This window comes from Suncus etruscus, chromosome 14 (genome assembly GCF_024139225.1).
Source record: "Suncus etruscus isolate mSunEtr1 chromosome 14, mSunEtr1.pri.cur, whole genome shotgun sequence".
NCBI lineage: Eukaryota > Metazoa > Chordata > Mammalia > Eulipotyphla > Soricidae > Suncus > Suncus etruscus.
The window spans coordinates 80,492,334-80,511,879 of NC_064861.1; the positions used below are offsets into that span (position 1 = coordinate 80,492,334).

General features: G+C 50.5%; 1 protein-coding gene across 1 annotated transcript; it reads right to left on the minus strand.

The window, feature by feature from the left end:
* Positions 1-1,364: 1,364 nt before the first annotated feature.
* On the minus strand, positions 1,365-18,708 carry LOC126028480 (intelectin-2-like). Its single transcript, XM_049787451.1, has 11 exons — positions 18,571-18,708; positions 14,427-14,478; positions 14,176-14,212; positions 13,975-14,080; positions 10,565-10,625; positions 5,205-5,267; positions 4,612-4,859; positions 4,265-4,426; positions 3,870-3,990; positions 2,606-2,709; positions 1,365-1,542 (listed from the first exon to the last, which is right to left on the minus strand). Exons 1-11 carry the CDS (start codon positions 18,706-18,708, stop codon positions 1,390-1,392), a joined length of 1,245 nt encoding a protein of 414 aa, XP_049643408.1. The 3' UTR covers positions 1,365-1,389.
* Positions 18,709-19,546: the final 838 nt, after the last annotated feature.

Genomic DNA, 19,546 nt, shown 5'->3' on the forward strand with positions numbered 1-19,546 from the left:
AGAAACACAAATTCATGCAATTTATTTTTTATTTGGTTTTGGGGCCCACTTGGCAATACTCAGGGCTGACTACTGAATGCACTCAGGGATCACTCCTGGAGCTGCTCAAGGGATCATATGGGGTAATGTGTCTCAACCAAAAAGTTAGGGGGAATTAAGTGCTTGTAAGATGATATCCACTCTTAACCCCAAACCAAAGCTTTACCTCCAACTTTCTCCTTCCTTAAACCTCTTCCTTTGACATATAGATCTGTACTGGGAGTTGTTTAGGGCAAGTACTAGGTCAAGGATGGTGCTGAGATTCAGCAAAAGCCCATTTTTGGGAACACACATGACAAACCCCACTTTCCCCAAGGTGTCATCCTGAGAGGGGACTGGGGACTTTTGGAGAACAGTGTTGCCCCAGAGAGGGGTCTCAGGGCCAGTGCACTCTGGCTGGTAGCAGTGATTTGGCTTTGTGGAACCCAAATCACAGACTGAAATTGGTCCAGAATCCATCCAAGAAAACCCTTCCCCTGTGTGGACAGGGACCACACCCACAACAGCTGCCTCTACCTCTCTTTGGTTTTGGGGTGCTTAGGGTTTATTTCTGGCAGGACTTGAGGGACTCTAGGGTTTTGGGGATGGCTGGGTGCAAGGTCAGCACCCTCCTTGCTCTACAACCACTCCAATCCTTTCTTTTCCTTTTCCACAATTTGTTGCTTAACTGTTATTTGTGGTTTATATTGAGGGAAGGCACAACCAGGTTTCCCTTTTCCATCCAGGGCTCTCTCCCCTTCCTCCGTCTAGCACTGTGCTTTGATAGGGCAAGAAGGATGAACAAAGGGGCCGGAGAGATAGCATGGAGGTAAGGCGTTTGCCTTTCATGCAGGAGGTCATTGGTTCGAATCCCAGCGCCCCATATGGTCCCCCATGCTTGCCAGGAGCAATTTCTGAGCCTGGAGCCAGGAATAACCCCTGAGCACTGCTGGGTGTGACTCAAAAACCACACACACACACAAAAAAAAAGGATGAACAAGAACAAAATATTTGCCCCTCCCCTAAACTCTAACAAGAGGGGCCCATAGGAGAGTGTTCTGGGATCCCAGAGATGTGATTTCAATTCAGAATATCAGAGAACAATAAAATCACCAGAACAATTTCATTTAAATATATCCCTTAAGGGTTCCCCTAAATGTAAGAAGACAAAGAAATCCAGACGCACAGATTCATGCAATTTATTTTTTATTTAGTTTTGGAACCACACTTGGCAATAGTCAGGGCTGACTCCTGACTGCACTCAGGGATCACTCCTGGGGCAGTTCAAGGAATCACAAGGGAGCTGGGTCGAACCTGGGTTGGCCTGGGGCCAACTGTCACAGGATGTGGCTCAGGCACTGCATCTCCAGCTCAGCGGTAGAACAGGAGCACGGATGCCTCAGTGATCTCTCGACTGCTGCTATACCCGATGTGAGTTCCATATCCATTCCAGTCAAAGGAAGAGAAGTCCCCACATTGCCGGGGGTTGCCCTCTGCGAAGAAGCCTCCACCCCCGATGCAGTGCTGGAAGTAGAAGGACCCAGTCAGTGAGGGTTTTGTTGCCAAACAGCAGTCCAGTATGCTTGCACCTTCCAGCCACATTCTTTAGTTGTTGTTGGTGTTTTGTTTCTTTTTTTTTTTGGGGGGGGGGGAAATCCAGTGGCATTCAGGGATTACTCCTGACTCTGAGTTGAAAAATGACCCTGGTAGGCTCAGGGGACCGTATGAGATGCAGAGGATCGAACCCGGGTCTGTCACATTCAAAATAAACACCTTACCAAGTATGCTGTCCTACACTTCCCCCCGTTAAAATGCTCTTCGTCAGGAACCTCTGAAGTCAGTTTCTTCCAGGCTTATTCCTGCCTCCTTCACTGCCCCTCAGAGCCCTCTCCCACCTCTCTTTCCTTCCCAGGTCAGCTCCTAAATACTGTTCTGAAGGACTCTAGCTGCATCTCCCCTGTTGAGGCTCCCCTCCCAGATTTCTGGTGCTCTCAGCCTCTTCCCATGACCACGGCACCTGCATGCTATTGATCTGTGCCCTGAAGCCCTGCAGGGACCTTATTCCCGCACCACCTCCGGGTCCTGAGAACACACAGCTGTGGAATCCATCCTAGCAAAAGCAAAGGAGCCCTGTCCTCATGTCCCTGCCCTGCCTTTTCCTTAACCTGGTCACTATCAGATAGTAGCTGGTCTTCCAGACTATCTGATGCCATTTTAGCCTATCTCCCACCATTGCCTATGTTATAGAGTGACCCTTCTGTCACCTGGACCTGATCCACATTACTTATCACTGCCTGCTTCATCCTCAACACATACCTTTATGCACTGACATTTCTGTCCCTCATCTGAGCTCCTACAGGACCATCCGGGTACATCTCCCACACCTGCAGTGTGAGCTCCTTTTTGTGTGTTTTGGGGTGTCTTGTATGGTGTGTGAAAGACTCACATAAAAGTGGGACAAGCAGGAGCTATGAAAAAAGTGTTTAGGAAACAACCCCACACACATCTGAACACACTGGCAGACACACACAATACATACATATATACACACACTCTACCCACACTGGCTGTTTCCCCCCAGACTCACATGTTCTGTGTTGCACCCTGTGACTTTCATCCCTGGACACAGAGCATTGGCTGCTCTCTCATTATTGAACACCCGGAACTGGATGAACCCGGCCTCAAACTCCTCTGGGAAAGAACAACACAGAAAGATTAAGTTTAAAATTCTCAAGGTAGAGCCGGAGTAATAGTTCAGCAGGGAGGGTGTGTGCCTTGCATGAGGCCAACATGGGTTCAATGTCTGGCATCCCATATGGTCCCTGAGCCTGCCAGGAGTGATTCCTGAGTGCAGAGCCAGAACTAACCCCTGAGCACTGCCAGGTGTGGCCCACAAACCAAAAAATATTTTTTTAAGAGTAAGATTTAAAATTTAAAAATTGATGATCCCTGACATACCATATGGTCCCCAGAGCCTGCCAGAAGCAAGTGCAGAGCCAGGATTAACCTCTGAGTGCTACCGGGTATGGCTCAAATCAAAAATAAAAAATTTAAAGAGGGGGCCGGGCGGTGGCGCTGGAGGTAAGGTGCCTGCCTTGCCTGCGCTAGCCTTGGACGGACCGCGGTTCGATCCCCCGGTGTCCCATATGGTCCCCCAAGCCAGGAGGAACTTCTGAGCGCATAGCCAGGAGTAACCCCTGTGCGTCACCGGGTGTGGCCCAAAAACCAAAAAAAAAAAAAAATTTAAAGATTGAGGTTAGAGTATAGTACAATAGTTAGGCACTTGTCTTACAACACAGCCAGCCTGGATTGGTCTCCAGCACTCCATATAGACCCTAAGCACAGCCAGGAGTAATTCCTGAGTGCAGTGTTAGGGTAACCCCGAGCTTTACTAATTATAGTCCTAAATTCGTTAGTTATAAATAAAGAAAAGTATAAGGGAAAGTTCAAGAGTTTCATACTTCCTTCTACCATCATAGATATCCTAATCAGTTGTTGGGTAACCCTCTACAGCTGCACTAGGAGCCAGTCTTGTGGGGGTCTTCCCTGATGTGACATGGCTTACAGAGACCTCTGTGTATCTGGGACAGAGGACAACAGAGCCCATGGGGATGCCTGTCTGCTTGAGGCTGCAGCAGATACTCACCCCACGTTGTGAGCCTAACTCTCAGCTCCCCCCATCCAAAAAAGCCTGGATTCCCTCCTGCTATGCGGATCCTGTTAACTTAATTCCATCAAATACTCATAATGGTGAAGGGACAGAAGGCAGAGCAGACTCAGAGCAGAAGAACCATATTAACGTCTGCTCCGGGACAATGGGTCTATGCTTACTTTTGCTCGAAAATACTCACTTCGACCATAGGGGGAATAATAATTAGCAGTTTTTTGGGCATCTCCAAAGTCATAGTCCACTGAAATTGCAGGACCGTTGTTATTTAGACAGCTGCCAATGCCATAATGCACAGGTAATTCCTGTAAGATCAAACGGAGGGTGCATGAGTCCAGCGTCTACCCTGGGCTCAGATTTGGAGAAGTGGGTCCCGAGATGAGGCTCAGCCTTTCTTCCTCCCACTTCAAGGCTCTCTTGGCCTGGATCAGAGCTCCTGAGAAAGTGGCAGAGAGGACACAGTGACCCAGGGTGCAGACTAACATCACCCTCAGAGTGCCCCAGACAGAGCCTACCTACGCTTCACCCCATTGTGGACTCTGATCGCCCTGTAGGCACCTCCACCCCAAGCTTGGGTACCTGGTAGAGGCCAAAGAGGTTGTTGTTTTTATAGTTCTGAAAGAATTTCGAGGAGGTGTGATACCGCAGCAGCGAACTCTCTTTCCAGGATTTCAGTGGAGTCTGGTTAGGAACATGCCAGATGCTCAGGTCCTCGGCCTGGATGTCATAGTAGCCGGGGTTCTGCACAAACACCCCAGAGCTTGATGGCACCATGCTACGTCTGCTCCCCCTAATCTCAAGGAGCCAGAAAATCAAGCATGACCCAGAAGGAATGAGGGGAGGAGCACCGGAGGTCCTGGTGTCCAAACTGCTCCACCCTGAGCCCAACCTGACTTCAAGGCATAGACCAGGCCAGTGGTGCCCACCTTGTAGTCATCACTGGTGGCCGCCTCAGCAGACCCAAAGGTGTTGTAATTGGCCCAGTTATTGTCCCCCGCCGGGTAGTCATCTCGGTTGCCCTGCTGGCTGGACCAGCGATCCCCCACCGTGCACTTCCCAGCCAGGTGGTTCTCGTGTACGCTGGCCACCAGGGTCCAGCCGCCGCCCTTGGTGGTCATGTCACAGAAGGTCTGGTAGATGAGCCCGTTCTCCGTGCGAAGCCGATATAGCCCATCTGCAAGGAACACCCCATTGCCCGGGCTCGAAGCTCTGTCACCAGATCCAGAATGTGCAGGCTGGGAAGATCTGGTATGGCTGGTGGCACCATGTCTCTCTAAGGACCTCCCAGGGTCATCACTCCGTTTCCTATTCCTGCTGCAAACAACATGTAGAGCAGATATCCCTGGTGTCTTCTGGTTCAATGTTCCCTGAATGTTCCCTGAGAGTCACTGATTCCAAATGCAAAGGGGGCATGTTTGCTGTCACTGGAGGTGACCAAAGCCTCCCCCAGTTCGGCTGAGCCTGAGCAGATAGTCTGCTTTGCTCCCTCAACCCCCATGCCCTTGGGACTTATACATACCCTTTGAGTCGTTTTTATCCTTTTTGATTTCTTTGCAGCTCCGACGCAGGTAGCTCTCTTTGTCTTTGTCTGGTGAGGGACAGTCCCCTCCGGTCTCAGGTGGCTTCGGACACAGAGCTGCTCCTGTGGAAACAGAGTCATTCTCTCCGGGGGTGAAACACACTGTCCTCCAGGGCTCACAGTCTTGTCTCTCATCTGCACTTGCTTTCAGACTGGGTTCTCCTTCTCTTGGGCTGTGTGACCCTGTTCATAGCAGGCAGCACTGACTGATCTGTCCCCTCACTCTCTAAGGACCTCCCAGGGTCATCTTGAGTGGTCACAAACCCCTCACTCCGTTTTCTATTCCTGCTGCAAAGATGGTGCAGAGCAGATATCCCTGGTGTCTTCTGGTTCAACGTTCCCTGAATGTTCCCTGAGAGTCACTGATGCCAAATGCAAAGGGGGCATGTTTGCTGTCACTGGAGGTGACCAAAGCCTCCCCCAGTTCGGCTGAGCCTGAGCAGATAGTCTGCTTTGCTCCCTCAACCCCCGTGCCCTTGGGACTCACACATACCCTCTGAGTTGTTTTGATCCTTTTCGATTTCTTTGCAGCTCTGACACGGGCAGCTCTCTCTGTCTCTGTCTGGTGAGGGACAGCCCCCTCCAGTCTCAGGTGGCTCCGGACACAGACCTGCTCCTGTGGAGACAGAGTCATTCTCTCCGGGGGTGAAACACACTGTCCTCCAGGGCTCACAGTCTTGTCTCTCATCTGCACTTGCTTTCAGACTGGGTTCTCCTTCTCTTGGGCTGTGTGACCCTGTTCATAGCAGGCAGCACTGACTGATCTGTCCCCTCACTCTTGAGGACCCCACCTTGAGAGGATGGCACTAAGGGGGAGGGGACTCCCTGAACCCACCCAAACCCCCAACTGCCCTAGGTTTGAGTTGAGGTCCCAGGTGCAGCCGTGCTGGGAGGGGACCTGGTCCCACATCTCTCACTGCTGAGCTCTCAGCCTCTCTGGGATACAGTCAGGAAGGATCCCATACTTCATGACCATTTCGAATTCTCAAGATCAGAGTGACCCCCAAGCCAGGCTCAAGTTTTTGTCACTTTTCTGAGCATTTCGGGTTCCTTCCCCTTGCAGAATTGGAACCAGCACCTGGGCTCAGTTAAACAGTCCAGACTCACCTGGACCGGTGTACACAGAAAGGAACAGCAGACTGGAGCACAGGAACAAGATCAGCTAAGGGAACAGGACACACAGGGTCACCAGCAGGTCTGTTCTCTCCTTCCTCCCTCACACCTTCCTCCATACCTCACAGGGATGCGGTTTTCTGGGGATCTAGAGGGGCTCCAGTCCCTTCAGACCTATCTATGTTTCTCCTCCCTCTTACCCACACCACACCTGAGATGCCATCTTTGCACTGCACAGGTACCCTCTTCTCTCCCTCAGATGCTGGAGTTCAGAGTTCCTGCTGAGTTGCTCCAGATTTCGTACTTCTGCAGAGGTACTGCTGCAGGGCTGTGCCTACCTTTATGGGTGTAGCCAACCCCCTGCAGGTCATGCCCCTCCCTGTAATGATCTTATATGGAGGCATGTGAGGAACAGAGCCTCTGGGATGGGAGGAGTCAGGTGTCTGCTGGAGGCAGCCACTGTAGGTTGGAAGGCAAGAGGTAGGTTGGAAGGCAGGATGGATGGTTCCAGGATGGGGCAGTGTCCTTTGGAATGTCTGGAAGGCTTTCCCTGACACCTTCTGCCCATTCTCTGGCTCTGTAAAGCTATGCTTGCAGAGACTGTCCTGTGCTCTTGCCACTCAAAACTAGCTCTTGCAGCCAAAGTGGTGGTCTGTTTATTCATGTTGGATTAGTCATACGTAGGACTGGAGAGATAGCATATTTGCCTTGAGCTCAGCTGACCCAGATCAGACCCAGGTTTGATCCCCAGCATACTATATGGCTCCGCAGGCCTTCCAAGATTGATTTCAGAATGCAGAGCAAGGAGAAACCCCTAAGCGCCACTGGGTATGCCCCCAAACAAACAAAAACCAAGATTAGTCATAAGTTAATATTGACCATCTAAGCAAGACAGCAAAGTGATAGGTACTCTCGCCTTTCTGGCATGGCTTCATCCAGAGTGCTATGACCCCTGTGTTTTACAACTCTCTCTCCTCCTCTGCACACACTTTGGCCTTTCATCTGATTCTATCTCCAGTCAGTTGTACACCAATGACACCTACATGATGTGTGTTTCCACCACAGGACTGTCATCCCTCATCTCTGCACTCTCTCCAGCTCCCCACCATGGCCTCTCCTGATGCCAAGAGTCCTGGGTGACTAGGGTCCAGGGTGGCAATGAGCAGCCTCCAAGACCTGGACAGTCTGAGGTCTGTGTCTTCCCTCCCTCTCTTAGGATTCTCCTGTCTCTTAATGTGCTTTGTTCCCAGGGGCTGCTCCAAGTATGAACATCAGGGCTTCATTCACCATGCCATCAAGAACTTGGGCTGTCAAGCCACCAACTCCTTCCTATGTTAAGCAGCATTTGAACTGTGTCAAGCAAGCAAGGCAGCCACAATTAGCTAGTTCTCCCTGTGACCTCCAGCCCATTTCAGGGCTTGAAAGAGTCTGTGATAGTCCAACACCTCAACTAGAGACAGTGACACCTCAGAGAATGCAATTAGCAAAAGCAATTTTATTGAACTGGCTAGCCAGGGCACTGGATCCGCCAATAGACAGAAGTTTGAAGCCCCGAGCAGCAGGGCAAGTGGCAGGGCAGGGGGGCAATAATGGCAAGCGGCCAACAGTGAGCAATCAGAAGTCAGGTTGAACTTTTCTTTTCTAGTAAGCACAGGGTTCTGGGGGGCCATGGAGCAACTATGTTAACACAACCTTTGGCTTTGCTGAAATGAGTTGCTCATCCTGTCAGATGTTTGTGGTCAGCCAATTGTAGCAGCAATATCCTATGTAGGAATCATTCTGTTGACATAGAGCCCATCTTGTGACAAGGTGGGTTGGATAGAAAGCAGAAGTCAGCAACAAGTTAATGCAAGTTAATCCTAACTTTATGTGCAATAAACAGTAATTACTAATCTTTTTTTTTGTTTTTGTTTTTGGTCACACCCGGCGGTGGTGCTCATGGGTTACTCCTGGCTCTGCGCTCAGAAATTGCTCTTAGCAGGCACAGGGAACGATATGGGATGCCAGGATTCAAATCACCGTCCTTCCTGAATCAGCTGTGTGCAAGGCCAACAACCCACCACTGTGCTATCTCTCTGGCCCCTACTAATCTTACAGGCTTTAGAAAGCACTCTGAAACACACACACTGGGAGCCTCCTCACTCGCTGAGATGGGAGGCCGGGAATCAAACCCAGTTTGATCATGTGCAAGGCAAGCACCCTGCCTGCTGCTTTTATGGGCAGATAGTGACACAATGTGTGTCAGTGAATTAAGCTCCTTCCTACCATCTCTTTTTGCCGAGCAGTTTCTATCTAGGGTTTTTCTCCTTGTCCTGGTCTGCCAGGTCTTTAAGAAAACATGAAGGTCTCATTCAACCAGGTCCTACATTCCTAACTCCATCAGAAGAAAAACTGAGGTTCTGTCCTGATATAGACTGCAACATGAATCCCACTGCAACCCCAAATATTGAGCCTCGGAGAGAGCAGTTTTATTCTGCGAGATGGTGATGGATGGTCCGTAGATCCCCCATACTCCCCTGGTTTATTTCTCTGGTGGATTCTCACATCTCTGTGGCTTAGTGCCCCTCTACCCAGCTCCTCAGTCCAGCTCTGACATACAGGGATGTGGCTTGTCTGCACCTGCCTCTGAATACTCCTCTCTGAGAGCACCGTGGGTCATCCTGAGCCAAGGTATGACTTCTGAACCGCGATGCGGTTTGGAGGTTGTGCCTGAGGTCAGCAGAGAGAGTGATTGTGTATAAGTGTGCACAATACCTCTTCTGTCATGGCCTCTAACCCTGGCCCAGCTCCCTTCACTTCTTGTGCTGGTTATTTCCTTGCTTCAGTGTGCTGAGGCCCTGACATTGGAGTCCCATGTTTAATGTGCCCCCTTGTTCCTCAATGAGTCAGGGCAAGTGCAGCAGGAAGGAGAGAATGAATCATGCAGAAGGCTTCTGCAGTGCTGCTAGGTCCATTTTATTGCTGTTTGAGTGTGCCAACATCATTGAAGCACCAAGGCAAAAGACAACACACACACACACACACACACACACACACTCACATTCAAGGGGATGGAGCACTCTGGGTAGACTCCCAGTTGAACTTTATGTCAGAATGGAGTCAAGGGCTGGCCTATTGAACTGGAGCCCAGTAGAATTCACAAAGACCATCTTCCATCTTTGCAAATGTTCACTGAGGGCAAATTGATAAGTGAGTCTACAGTGAGGAACAGGAAGGCAGGTGGGTCCATTGCAGGCCCAGAAGCCTCCATGATAAAAGAGCCTCAGGGGTCCAGAATGTCTGCAGTAGAGGTATAAGCATAATTCTGAATTCTCAGGGCTGAACAAGAGATGGTTTGGACACTTCGGCATCTTAGAGATGTCCAGGTCTGGATACTTAGGTCCCTTGGATATATCCAGGTCTTTGCTGCAGTGGGCAGGTCCTGTGGAGAACGAACCAGCTTTCTAGGCTGGCAAGGCACTCAACACCCAGAGCCATTGGCCTTGCAGCTCTGTCTAGGATCCCAGACAAAGTGTCAGCACTCGTGCACAGTCAGGACATGGAGGTGCCTGTGCTCACTCCTCTATCCCTTACCATATATACTAGGAACCCTGCTCCTGCCCCCACTGTGTGCTCCGGGAACCCCTATCTTGCACACATTGTTGATCCAGAAACTCTGCTCCTATGACCATCTCAGCCATCTCCAAGAGGCCACTGAAAGCATGGACTTGGGCACAAAACCTGTGTGCCCAATGCATGCTCAGTGCCTTGTTTCTGGCTTCCCCAGATCTCTACAATCACTGGTCTGACCATTTTCCATGCCCAGCTTGGGCCCAACATTCTACCACCAGAAGAGCTAACTTAGAGCCTGGGTCCCTGAGCTTGCTACACCTTCCAGAGTTCAGCTAAGGCCATTCCAGGACAATGACATGGGGCCAGCAATGGTAGCCCCTTTGTATCCACACCAACAGGCTGCTATGACGCTGTACCTCTGAGTTCTCAAGGGACCCCACTTGCTAAATGAGCTGGCTCTGGGAAGTATGGGAAGCCCCAAGAGAGCAGTCTGGCCTTGACAAACCTTGGTGTGCAGTGGATCCCATTGTCTACAACCTGGAAGCCCTGCAGGAGACACTCGTTCCCAAAAGGACCCTTGGAGGATTCTGAATAGCTCCTCCCTCTACTTGCAGCCCCAAAGGCAGCATCCCAGCAGCTGCACATCTCATGCTTTCTGGAACCCATCTCCAGGCTGGCTGCAACTGAGCAGCTCTCCTGGTCAAGCGTCCCTTGAGTCGGCTCAAGTCATCCAAGCCAGACCCAATTAAAACTAAGGCCTAGGCAGCTTCTGGGAGCACCTAGTCATCCAGGAATCCACAGATGCGTTGCTCAGCATGCATACCCCTCCTCCTGCAGCTGTGTTGTGTCCGGCTTCCATGAGGGATCCGATCATGTCCCTTGGACACACTAGACTTCCTATGTCTAGACTTGCAGCTAGATACAGGGGGCACCCATGTTCACTGTCCAGTAGGCATGCAAAATTGCTCCAGATTTGGGGTGGGTCTTTAACCTGTGGGTTCTTTTTCCTGGGTGCCTGCGGACCATATTACCTTGCCAGTTCAGAAAATGAGTTCGTGCTGCACAAGACTTGCCCACTAACTCATAGTCTTGGGTCCAGGAGATCTAGAAGACTCTCAGCAACAGAGAATTGAGCATCTCCCAGGTAGAACCATCCATCCCTTCTCTTGACCAGCCCTGCGAACTCACAATCAGCCAAAGGGCCCATCACCACCACCCTGGACCACAGATTGTAGGCTGTTCTGCCACTGTGGTTTTTGGGGCTGCAGGTTGGACCAGCCTGCCTTCCTGCTGCTAGTCATGGGCTCATTTGCCAGTTTGGCCACAATGGACATTTGCAAAAATGGAAGAAGGTCTCTGTGAATCTGACTGGGCCCATGGGCCACAGGTCAGCTCTTGACTCCATCCCTGACACAAAGTTCCATCTTCGTATCTACCCAGAGTGCTCGTTCCCTGTGACTGTGTGAATGTGTGTGTGCTTGTGTGCAAGTGTGTGTGTGTGTGTGTTATTTTTTGCCTGAGTGGCAACAACTATGTTGTCACACCCAAAAGTGAATTGAAATAGACACTTCAGAGAACACCAGAAGCCTCTTGCATTTTTCATTTTCCCCTTCCTTCTGCCTTTGTCATGACTCATCCAAAAACGAGGAGGCACATTAAACATGAGGTTCCATGAAGCGAATGCTCTAGTGGTTCTCAGCCAGGGCACACTAGCACCAGAAGAAAATGAGAACTTAAAGGAGGGCAAGGGCCAGAGAAGGGCTGTGATGAGAAGGGGGGTTTGTACACCTCTGCCAGGTCACTGTTTTCTGCTGCCTGCCAGCACAACCTCCTTCTGGGCTCAAGTTGTCCCAGGGAGACATCAAGGGCAGCTCCAAAACAGGAGGAGAGGGAAGCAGGGTCAGACTGGCCATAGCATTGTACATCAGAGCTGGAAAGAGGAGAGTAAGTAGATGGAGGCACAGAGCAGGAGCTAAGTCCCAGAAAAGGGAAAATATCTGACAGAAGGGAAGTTTGAGGGTGTGGGGGACCTAGAGGCCACCCTATACCAAAAAAATTTGTCCAGTGGAGAATATATTTGGGAGTGTTGGTAGAGGCCTTTTAATTGGTCCTCATATTGCCTTCTGATTAGATGTCTCTTGATTGTTTCTTTTGGTTTACATGTTCAAACGATGTTCCACATTGCCTCATCTGGCTTTGTCATCTTGGTTTGTGGTTCCCCATGATGGAGCGGCCGGCTTGTAGGTGAACAGCTTGCAGTGTGACTTTCTGGCCTGCTTTTCCTTTCCAACTATGAGTGGATTATTTCCTGTGTCTAAATTGCTGCTGGATCTTTGTCTCTTGTCCTACCTGGACTAGGGCCATGGGGATCTCTCTTACTCTCTGGGGATCGTGGAACACACAACTCATCATTTCACATGGGGGTTGTAGTGAGACTCATGTTATACTCTGAATTAGTGTAAGACCTCGGATCTTCTTGTGGAATTAGGAATGTAGGCCCTGATTTTTTTTTTATTAGGCCCTGATTTTTTTATGAAACCTCATGTTTTCTTTTTTTTTTTCTTCTCCCTTTTCATTATTGGGTCATACCCAGTGATGCTCAGGGGTTACTACTGGCTATATGCTCAGAAATAGTTTTCGGCTTGGGGGAAAATATGGGACACCATGGATAGAACCCAGTCCTTGCTGGGTCAGCTGCACGCAAAGCAAATGCCTACTTCTGTGCTATCTCTTTGGTCCCAAGACGTCATGTTTTCTGAAAGACCTGGGAGAGAGAGAGAAAAACCCTAGACAGAAACTGCTGTGCAAAGAAGAGAGATGGTAGAAAGGGGCTTAGTTATTTGGCACACATTTGTGTTACTCTGCTTCCAGGACAGTCTTCCCAGAGTGGACAATATTCTTGCACAGCACATGACAACTGAGTTTGAGCCCTGGACTCCCAAAAGGTTCCCCCCAAGCACAGCTATGAATGAAACTTGGGAGCAGAGCCAGGAGTAAACCCTGAAAACACCCCATGAAAGGCACAAAAACAAACAAACAAAAGGATGACTCAACAGGTTACTACATTTTGTCACTGATTGATCAAGGGTAAAAAGACTTGAGGTCCTGTCTACAAGAAAGAAGGGAGGAATGTTTGCCATAGAGCAGGTGGGCGAGGGCTTGAGGGAAATTGGGAACATTGGTGGTGGAAATAGGCACTGGTAGATGGAGGGGTATTGAAAGTTGTATTATGGAAACTCAATCATGAATGACTATAAGTATCTCAGGATTCAATTTTTTAAAATATAGTTTAAAACATTGTGATGGGCTGGAGAGTTAGCACAAGAGTTAAGGTATTTGCCTTACATGCTCCAATCCTGGTTTGGCCCCTGGAACTACAGGATCCCTGGGTATTACTGATTGTAACTCTCAATGTCCTCTGTCCCCCCACCTTCCAAAAGTGATAGTGCTGTTCTCTGGCAAAGAGATAAGGGCAGGCATGGCTCTGCAGCTCTACCCAGACAGGGAAAGGGGCTCTGGGAAGCACTCTGCAGAAATTCAACTGTAGGGTCCATTGGCGAAGGAGTTATAGGAAGGAGGAAACCTCCATGCTATGCCCAGGATTTCAGGTCTAATGGACATGGTGGAAACAGAGGTTTCCAGGGTTTGGGTGGGCCCGAGGGACGAGGTTAGAGGAGGGCCATCCCCAGCGGATGTGGTTGATTGGATGGAGTCCATCCAATCAAAGATGGGGTCCCTAAGGCTCTTGAAGGCCCCAAGACCTCATTTGAGGTTTTCTGACTCAGCATGTGGGTAGGACAAAGAAAAATCTAGCCAGTGATCCTGGCCTGCTGTTCCTTCTGTGGCTACAAAGGGCAGTCAGGTGTTTGGTAGTGACCTTGGCTATCTGGGGTAGTTGGAAACTTGGCACTGAATAAGCACTGGGCACGCAGGTGCGTGTGCCAAGTCCACACTTATAGTGGACACTCTGAGGCAGCAAGGAAGGTTGTGAGAATAGAATTCCTGGAGCACACCAGGAGGCAATAGTAGGGCTCTGGATGCACACTTGGTAGCGCCATAGGGGTTCCAGGCACAAATGGGGAGGCGAGAGCGGGGTTCTAGTGCACATGGTGAAGGAAGTAGGAGTGAGCTCAGGCATCTCCATATTCTGACTGTGGACCATGGACCAGCTGCGGAGCCACTGGCTCTGGGTGCTGAGTGCCCGGCACCCACCAAGTTAGCATGGACTCCACTCTGGGCTTCTTACCATGCCAATGTCTGGTTTGCTGGTTCTGGAACCATGCCTGTGAGGATAGCAGGTGCAAAAAGGACCCCAAGGGCCTCAAGCTGGGATTCCTTTGGTGTCTTCAAGTGATGCAGGGCCTTGTCCCATCCTTCTTTCCTCCCCTCTGCCTGCCAATTCTACAGGGGGCTGCTGGGGCTTCAGAGGGCTAGAGGAGTGATCTGGAGCGTAGCAGTTCCTGTTCAGGGACTGTGGAGAGGAGGTAGGATACCTACCATCACCTGCACCCTCTGTAGCTGGAGCCTGCTGACCGGCTCCTGGCACTGCCTATAGCAGGGGTGGCGAACAAGTTTGACACAAAGAGCCAAAATTTTAAACTGTCAGAGTCAGAGAGCCACACCACGCAGTGACCTGCCAAAACAGACAAACACTCACACAAAAGCATCTAATTTTAACAACAATCTATTAAACACGTATTGCATTTTGCCATTTTGAGTGAGGGTAAAAATCCTGCAGTGAGGGTGAGGGTGTGCTGCGTCCTCCACACTAAGAACTAACGGTAAGATGTGACCCAACATGCGACACACGGGTCCCCCCACTCGCTGGCCCATGCAGTTGTTTCTGAGGGATGGGAGACGGGACTCCACGCTCGGAGATCTCTCCTCAGAGGTCCCTCCTCAGAAGCAGCAGAGCAAAATCCAAACTTGGCAAAGAGCCACAGTAGACAAAAGAAGGAGAAGAGGCAAAGAGCCGCATTCATTTTGACCTTGGAGCCGCATGCGGCTCGAGAGCGTGTGTTTACCACTACCCCTGGTCTAGCCAGTGATCCTGGGCTGTTGCCCCCTGTTCCTCACTGTGGCCACCGGGACGCAGGTGAGTCTTAGCATTTTAGCAGGACCTCAGTGCTTGGTTCCAAAGCAGCAAGGGAAACCCGAGATGCTTAAAAAGCCACAAGAAGGTGAGCCTGGCTTGGGGGGGGGGGGGGAGGGTCACTCTGAAATCGAGGATTCGGAATGGTCCTGGAGTGTGGGATCCTTCCGATTCTGTGTCCTTGAGGGGCTGAGAGCTTGGAGCTGGGGGATGTGCAGGGACAATATATCCTCCCAGAATGGTTATTCTTGGGACGTGAGCTCAGACCCAGGGCAGCTGGGGGCCAGTGCATATCCAGGGCAGTAACATCACTGGCACCATTCACACACTGTGGGGTCTTCAAGTGTTAGGGGATGCGTCAGTCAATACGTGGGTTTATTTTATAGGCGTGAGCTCCATTTCAGCCTCTCAGGTTGCAGATATGGCTAACCTTTTTGAGCCCGAGTGCCCAAACTGCCGCACAATGCCCGGTCCTCCCAAAGGCCAGTCCGGCCCTGCTGCTAGATGAGCTGCAGAGCAGACACTGGCACACTCGCCTCCCTCCATGCCACATATCTTTTTTTTTTTTTTTTTTGGTTTTTGGGCCACACCCGGCGTTGCTCATGGGTCACTCCTGGCTATCTGCTCAGAAATAGCTCCTGGCAGGCACGGGGGACCATATGGGACACTGGGATTCGAACCAACCACCTTTGGTTCTGGATCGGCTGCTTGCAAGGCAAACGCCGCTGTGCTATATCTCTCTGGCCCCGTGCCACATATCTTAATTGCGGACCTTCCCATGTGCCAGCTGCAAGACCTTTGCGTGCCACCGCTGGCACGAGTGCCCTAGGTTCGCCCTCTAACCGTTAGAGGGAAGTCAGGTGTGAGCTCTATATCAGCCCATCAGGCTAGGGTGGAAAAGCGTGTGAGCTCTCCCTCTGTTTTAAAGGATAAAAAGAGAGTTGTGTTCTAGGGAAAACAGGGTTTGAAATTTTAGGGAAAGCAGGGTATGTTCTTTGTGTGTTTAAACAGGGTGTGTGCTCAAAGTGTTTACCTGCAGGTCTCAGATGGGATTCTCCATTTAATCAGGTATTCAGGTTTAATGCATTTTTGTGTTGCTGCCACAGATAGACACTCACCTTCACTTCTTTTTAGCCGTCTTGGTATCTACCAGGACATACCATAGTCTCCAAAAATTTGTTAATACATTTATGCCATTCCCTTCCCATTTTTAAACTAGAGTAGTCAACACTTCTTGAATTTCAGTATTGTTGAAAATGTGATGGTAAATTACTTTTTTAAAAGAGTTTCCTCTTGGAACTGGAACCAATAGTACAGCCTGTAGGGCAGTGCTTCTCAATTATTTTCTGACATGCCCCCCTAGGAAGAAGAAAACCTTTTTTTGCCCCCCCCACAACTTTATTAAAAAAACTTTAAACTGCAAAACAAAACTATATAAAATTATTTGAGCTGATTTTTTTAAATCAGAGGTGATGTCTGGATGAATGGCTACCATGAGCACGTTTTGCAATACACAGCTTTTCGAAGCGGGGTTTGAAGCAGGACACAGCATCTCTCAGCTCCAGAGACACACAGAGACATAAACAAGGGGATTAGCTTGTTATGACAGTGTTTGCAGAGGTGAAACGCATCCCCCTTTATGGAGCCTCACGCCGCCCCCCCCCCCCCGGGGGGCATGCCCCACTATTTGAGAAGCACTGCGTAGGGCATTTGCTTGCAAAAATCTGACAAGGTTTGATTCCTGGCATCCCACATGGCCCTGCAAGTATCCAGTAGCAATTTATGAGCACAGAATCTGGAGTAACCCCTGGGCGCCATCAAGTGTGATCCAAAATAAAAAGTTCACTCCTCATCTGGATTAAGTGTTTAATTGAGTCTGGAGGCAGGACGCATGTTGTGGGCAGAATCTGTGAGGTTCAGGGTGGGTCCCAGCTAGGGGTGTGGTTGGGCAGAACCATGGCCATAAAAGAGCCTGGGACTAGGATAGCATGTGGTTCTTACAGAGCAGAAGCAGGATGTCTGGACACTGTTCTCCTGCCTCGTTGGGCTCTCAAGCTGTGGCTGAGCATGGAGGTGAGCTGTGCAGGGCAGTGAGGGCCCTGTCTGTCTGGGAGTGTCTTGACAAATGCAGAGGCCTGTGAGGGAGTATCCACTGTAGAGGGATAAAGCCCTGATTGGGGAGGATTGGCAGAGTTCGGGGGTGGGGGATCCTGCTTGGCAGAACTTGGAGGATTGAAATACAGGTGAGGGTTGTATTCTGATGAGTGCTAAGTCCAGGTGTAGCCATGCCGATCTCCAGGCCACTGGACCTGGGATGGCCTCAGTGGTTGAGCTGGTTCATATCAGAAGATGCTTGCTGCCACACTGGCACAGTCCAGACTGGAGCAGAGGTCACAGAGAGCCAAGATTAGGCATTGCTCCCGTCCTCATGTTGTAAGGGAACCTGGTTCAAAGCTTGAGGGATGCAGGGTCAGGGGAGGGTCTGGGTGCAACCCACCAACAGTTTGATGTGCTTTTTCCTTGAGCAGCTGAGCCCAGAAAGCAGCCTTGCATGCAATACAGTCAGGAGCAGCAGCAGCAGCTGTTGGAGTCCTTTGAAGAGAATGCCTATCCACACTACAGGCAGTGCTAGGAGCTGACCAGCAGGCTCCAGCTGCAGAAGGTCCAGGTGCTGCTAGGTATTGTTCTCCCTCCCCAAAGACCTGGAACGAGTACTGCTAAGCCCAGGGTCTCTCTCCCAGGCTCCCAAGCCTCAGTGGACCCCATCAAATTGGTGGGCAGAGGAGAGGAAAGAGGGATGGGAAGGGGACCTGCAGGAACTATCTGATGACACCAAAGGGCCCCCAGCGCGCGCCTTAGTGTCTTTTTGTGCCTGTTGTCAGCACAGGTGTGGTTCCAGAAACAGGCCAGAAGTTGATGTGGGAGGAAGGCCCAGAGAGGAGTCAGTGCCCCCTTGGTGAGTGCGTGACCCTCAGCGCCCAGAGCCAGTGGCCCTGGAGCTGCATCCAGGGTCCCAGATGAGGTGCTTCGAAGTCAGTAGGTAGAGGCACCTGTGCTAGCTCCGACATCTCTTAGCAGGTACACCGAGAACCCAGCTCCTGCCTCCCTGATGAGCCTTGGGAAACTTAACTTTATTCTGCACGCATCCTCGGCAACCCAGCTCCCAGGACCACTCCTGCCACCTCTGAGTAACCACTGAAAGTGTGGACTTGGGCATACCCCCCTATGTGCCCAGTGCTTGCTCAGTGCCATGCGTCTGGTTCCTGGACCCTGCCCCTTATCCATGTCCACCTTGGGCCCAACTTTATATTCCCTAGGTGAACTAACTTGGACCCTGTGCCCTGTGCTTGCCATGCTGGCCAGAGCCCAGCTGTGCCCACTCAAGGTCTATGACATGAAGGCCAGATAGCAAGTTGCTCTGCACAGGACCTGCCTGTTTCTGAGAGTGTTGAGTCCAGGCGATTCCCTAAGACTTTCATCAACAGAGAATTGGACATCTCCAAGGGTAGAAGCGTCCATCCCTTCTCTTGATCCATCCTGAGAACTCACAATCTCACTGACAGCCCCATTGCCACCGCCCTGAACCTCAGAATGCGGGTTGTTTTGCCACTGCGGCTTTTGGAGCTGCAGGATGAACCAGCCTGCCTTTCTGCATCTTGTCTTGCACTCAGTTACCGGTTTGGCCATGGTGGACTTTTGCAAAGATGGAAGATGGTCCTGTGAATGCTACTGGGCCCACAGGCCACAGGTCAGCTCTTGACTCCATCCCTGACACAAAGTTCCATCTTGGTGTTTACCCAGAGTGCCCTTTCCCCATGATTGTGTGTGTGTGTGTGTGTGTGTGTGTGTGTTGTCTTTTGCCTTGGTGCTTCTCCAACAATGTTGTCACATCCAAAAATGAATAAAATGTACACTTTGGAGCACCACTGAAACCTCCTGCACTGTTCATTCTCCCCCTCCTCTGCACCTGCCATGACTCATTCAGAAATAAGGGGGCACATTAAACATGAGGTTCCAGTGTCACCATGAAGCCAATGCTCCAGTGGTTCTCAGCCAGGCCACAACAGCACCAGAAGAAAAGGATAGCTGAATGGAGAGCAAGGGCCAGAGGCGGCCTGTGACCAGAAAAGCAGCGGCAGGGGGAGGGGGGTGTTTTACACCTCTGCCAGGTCACTATTTTCTGCTGCCTGCCAGCACAACATCCAAACCTTCTGAGCTCAAGGCATCCCAGGGAGACATCAGGGACAGTTCCACAGAGAGGAAGAGAAAAAAACAGGGGCAGACTGACCACACCCCAGTATGACAGAACTGGACAGAGGAAGGGAACAGATGGAGGCACAGAGGGTAACTGAGCCACAGAAAAGGGAAAAATATCCCAGAAAAAGGAAGTTTGACAGTGTGAGGGATCTAGAGGACACTCATCAGTATATACCAGGAAAATTTGTCCAGTGAACGATATTTGGCTGTGTTGGAAGAGGCTTTTGAATTGGTCCTCATATTGCCTTCTAATTAGATGTCTGTCAAT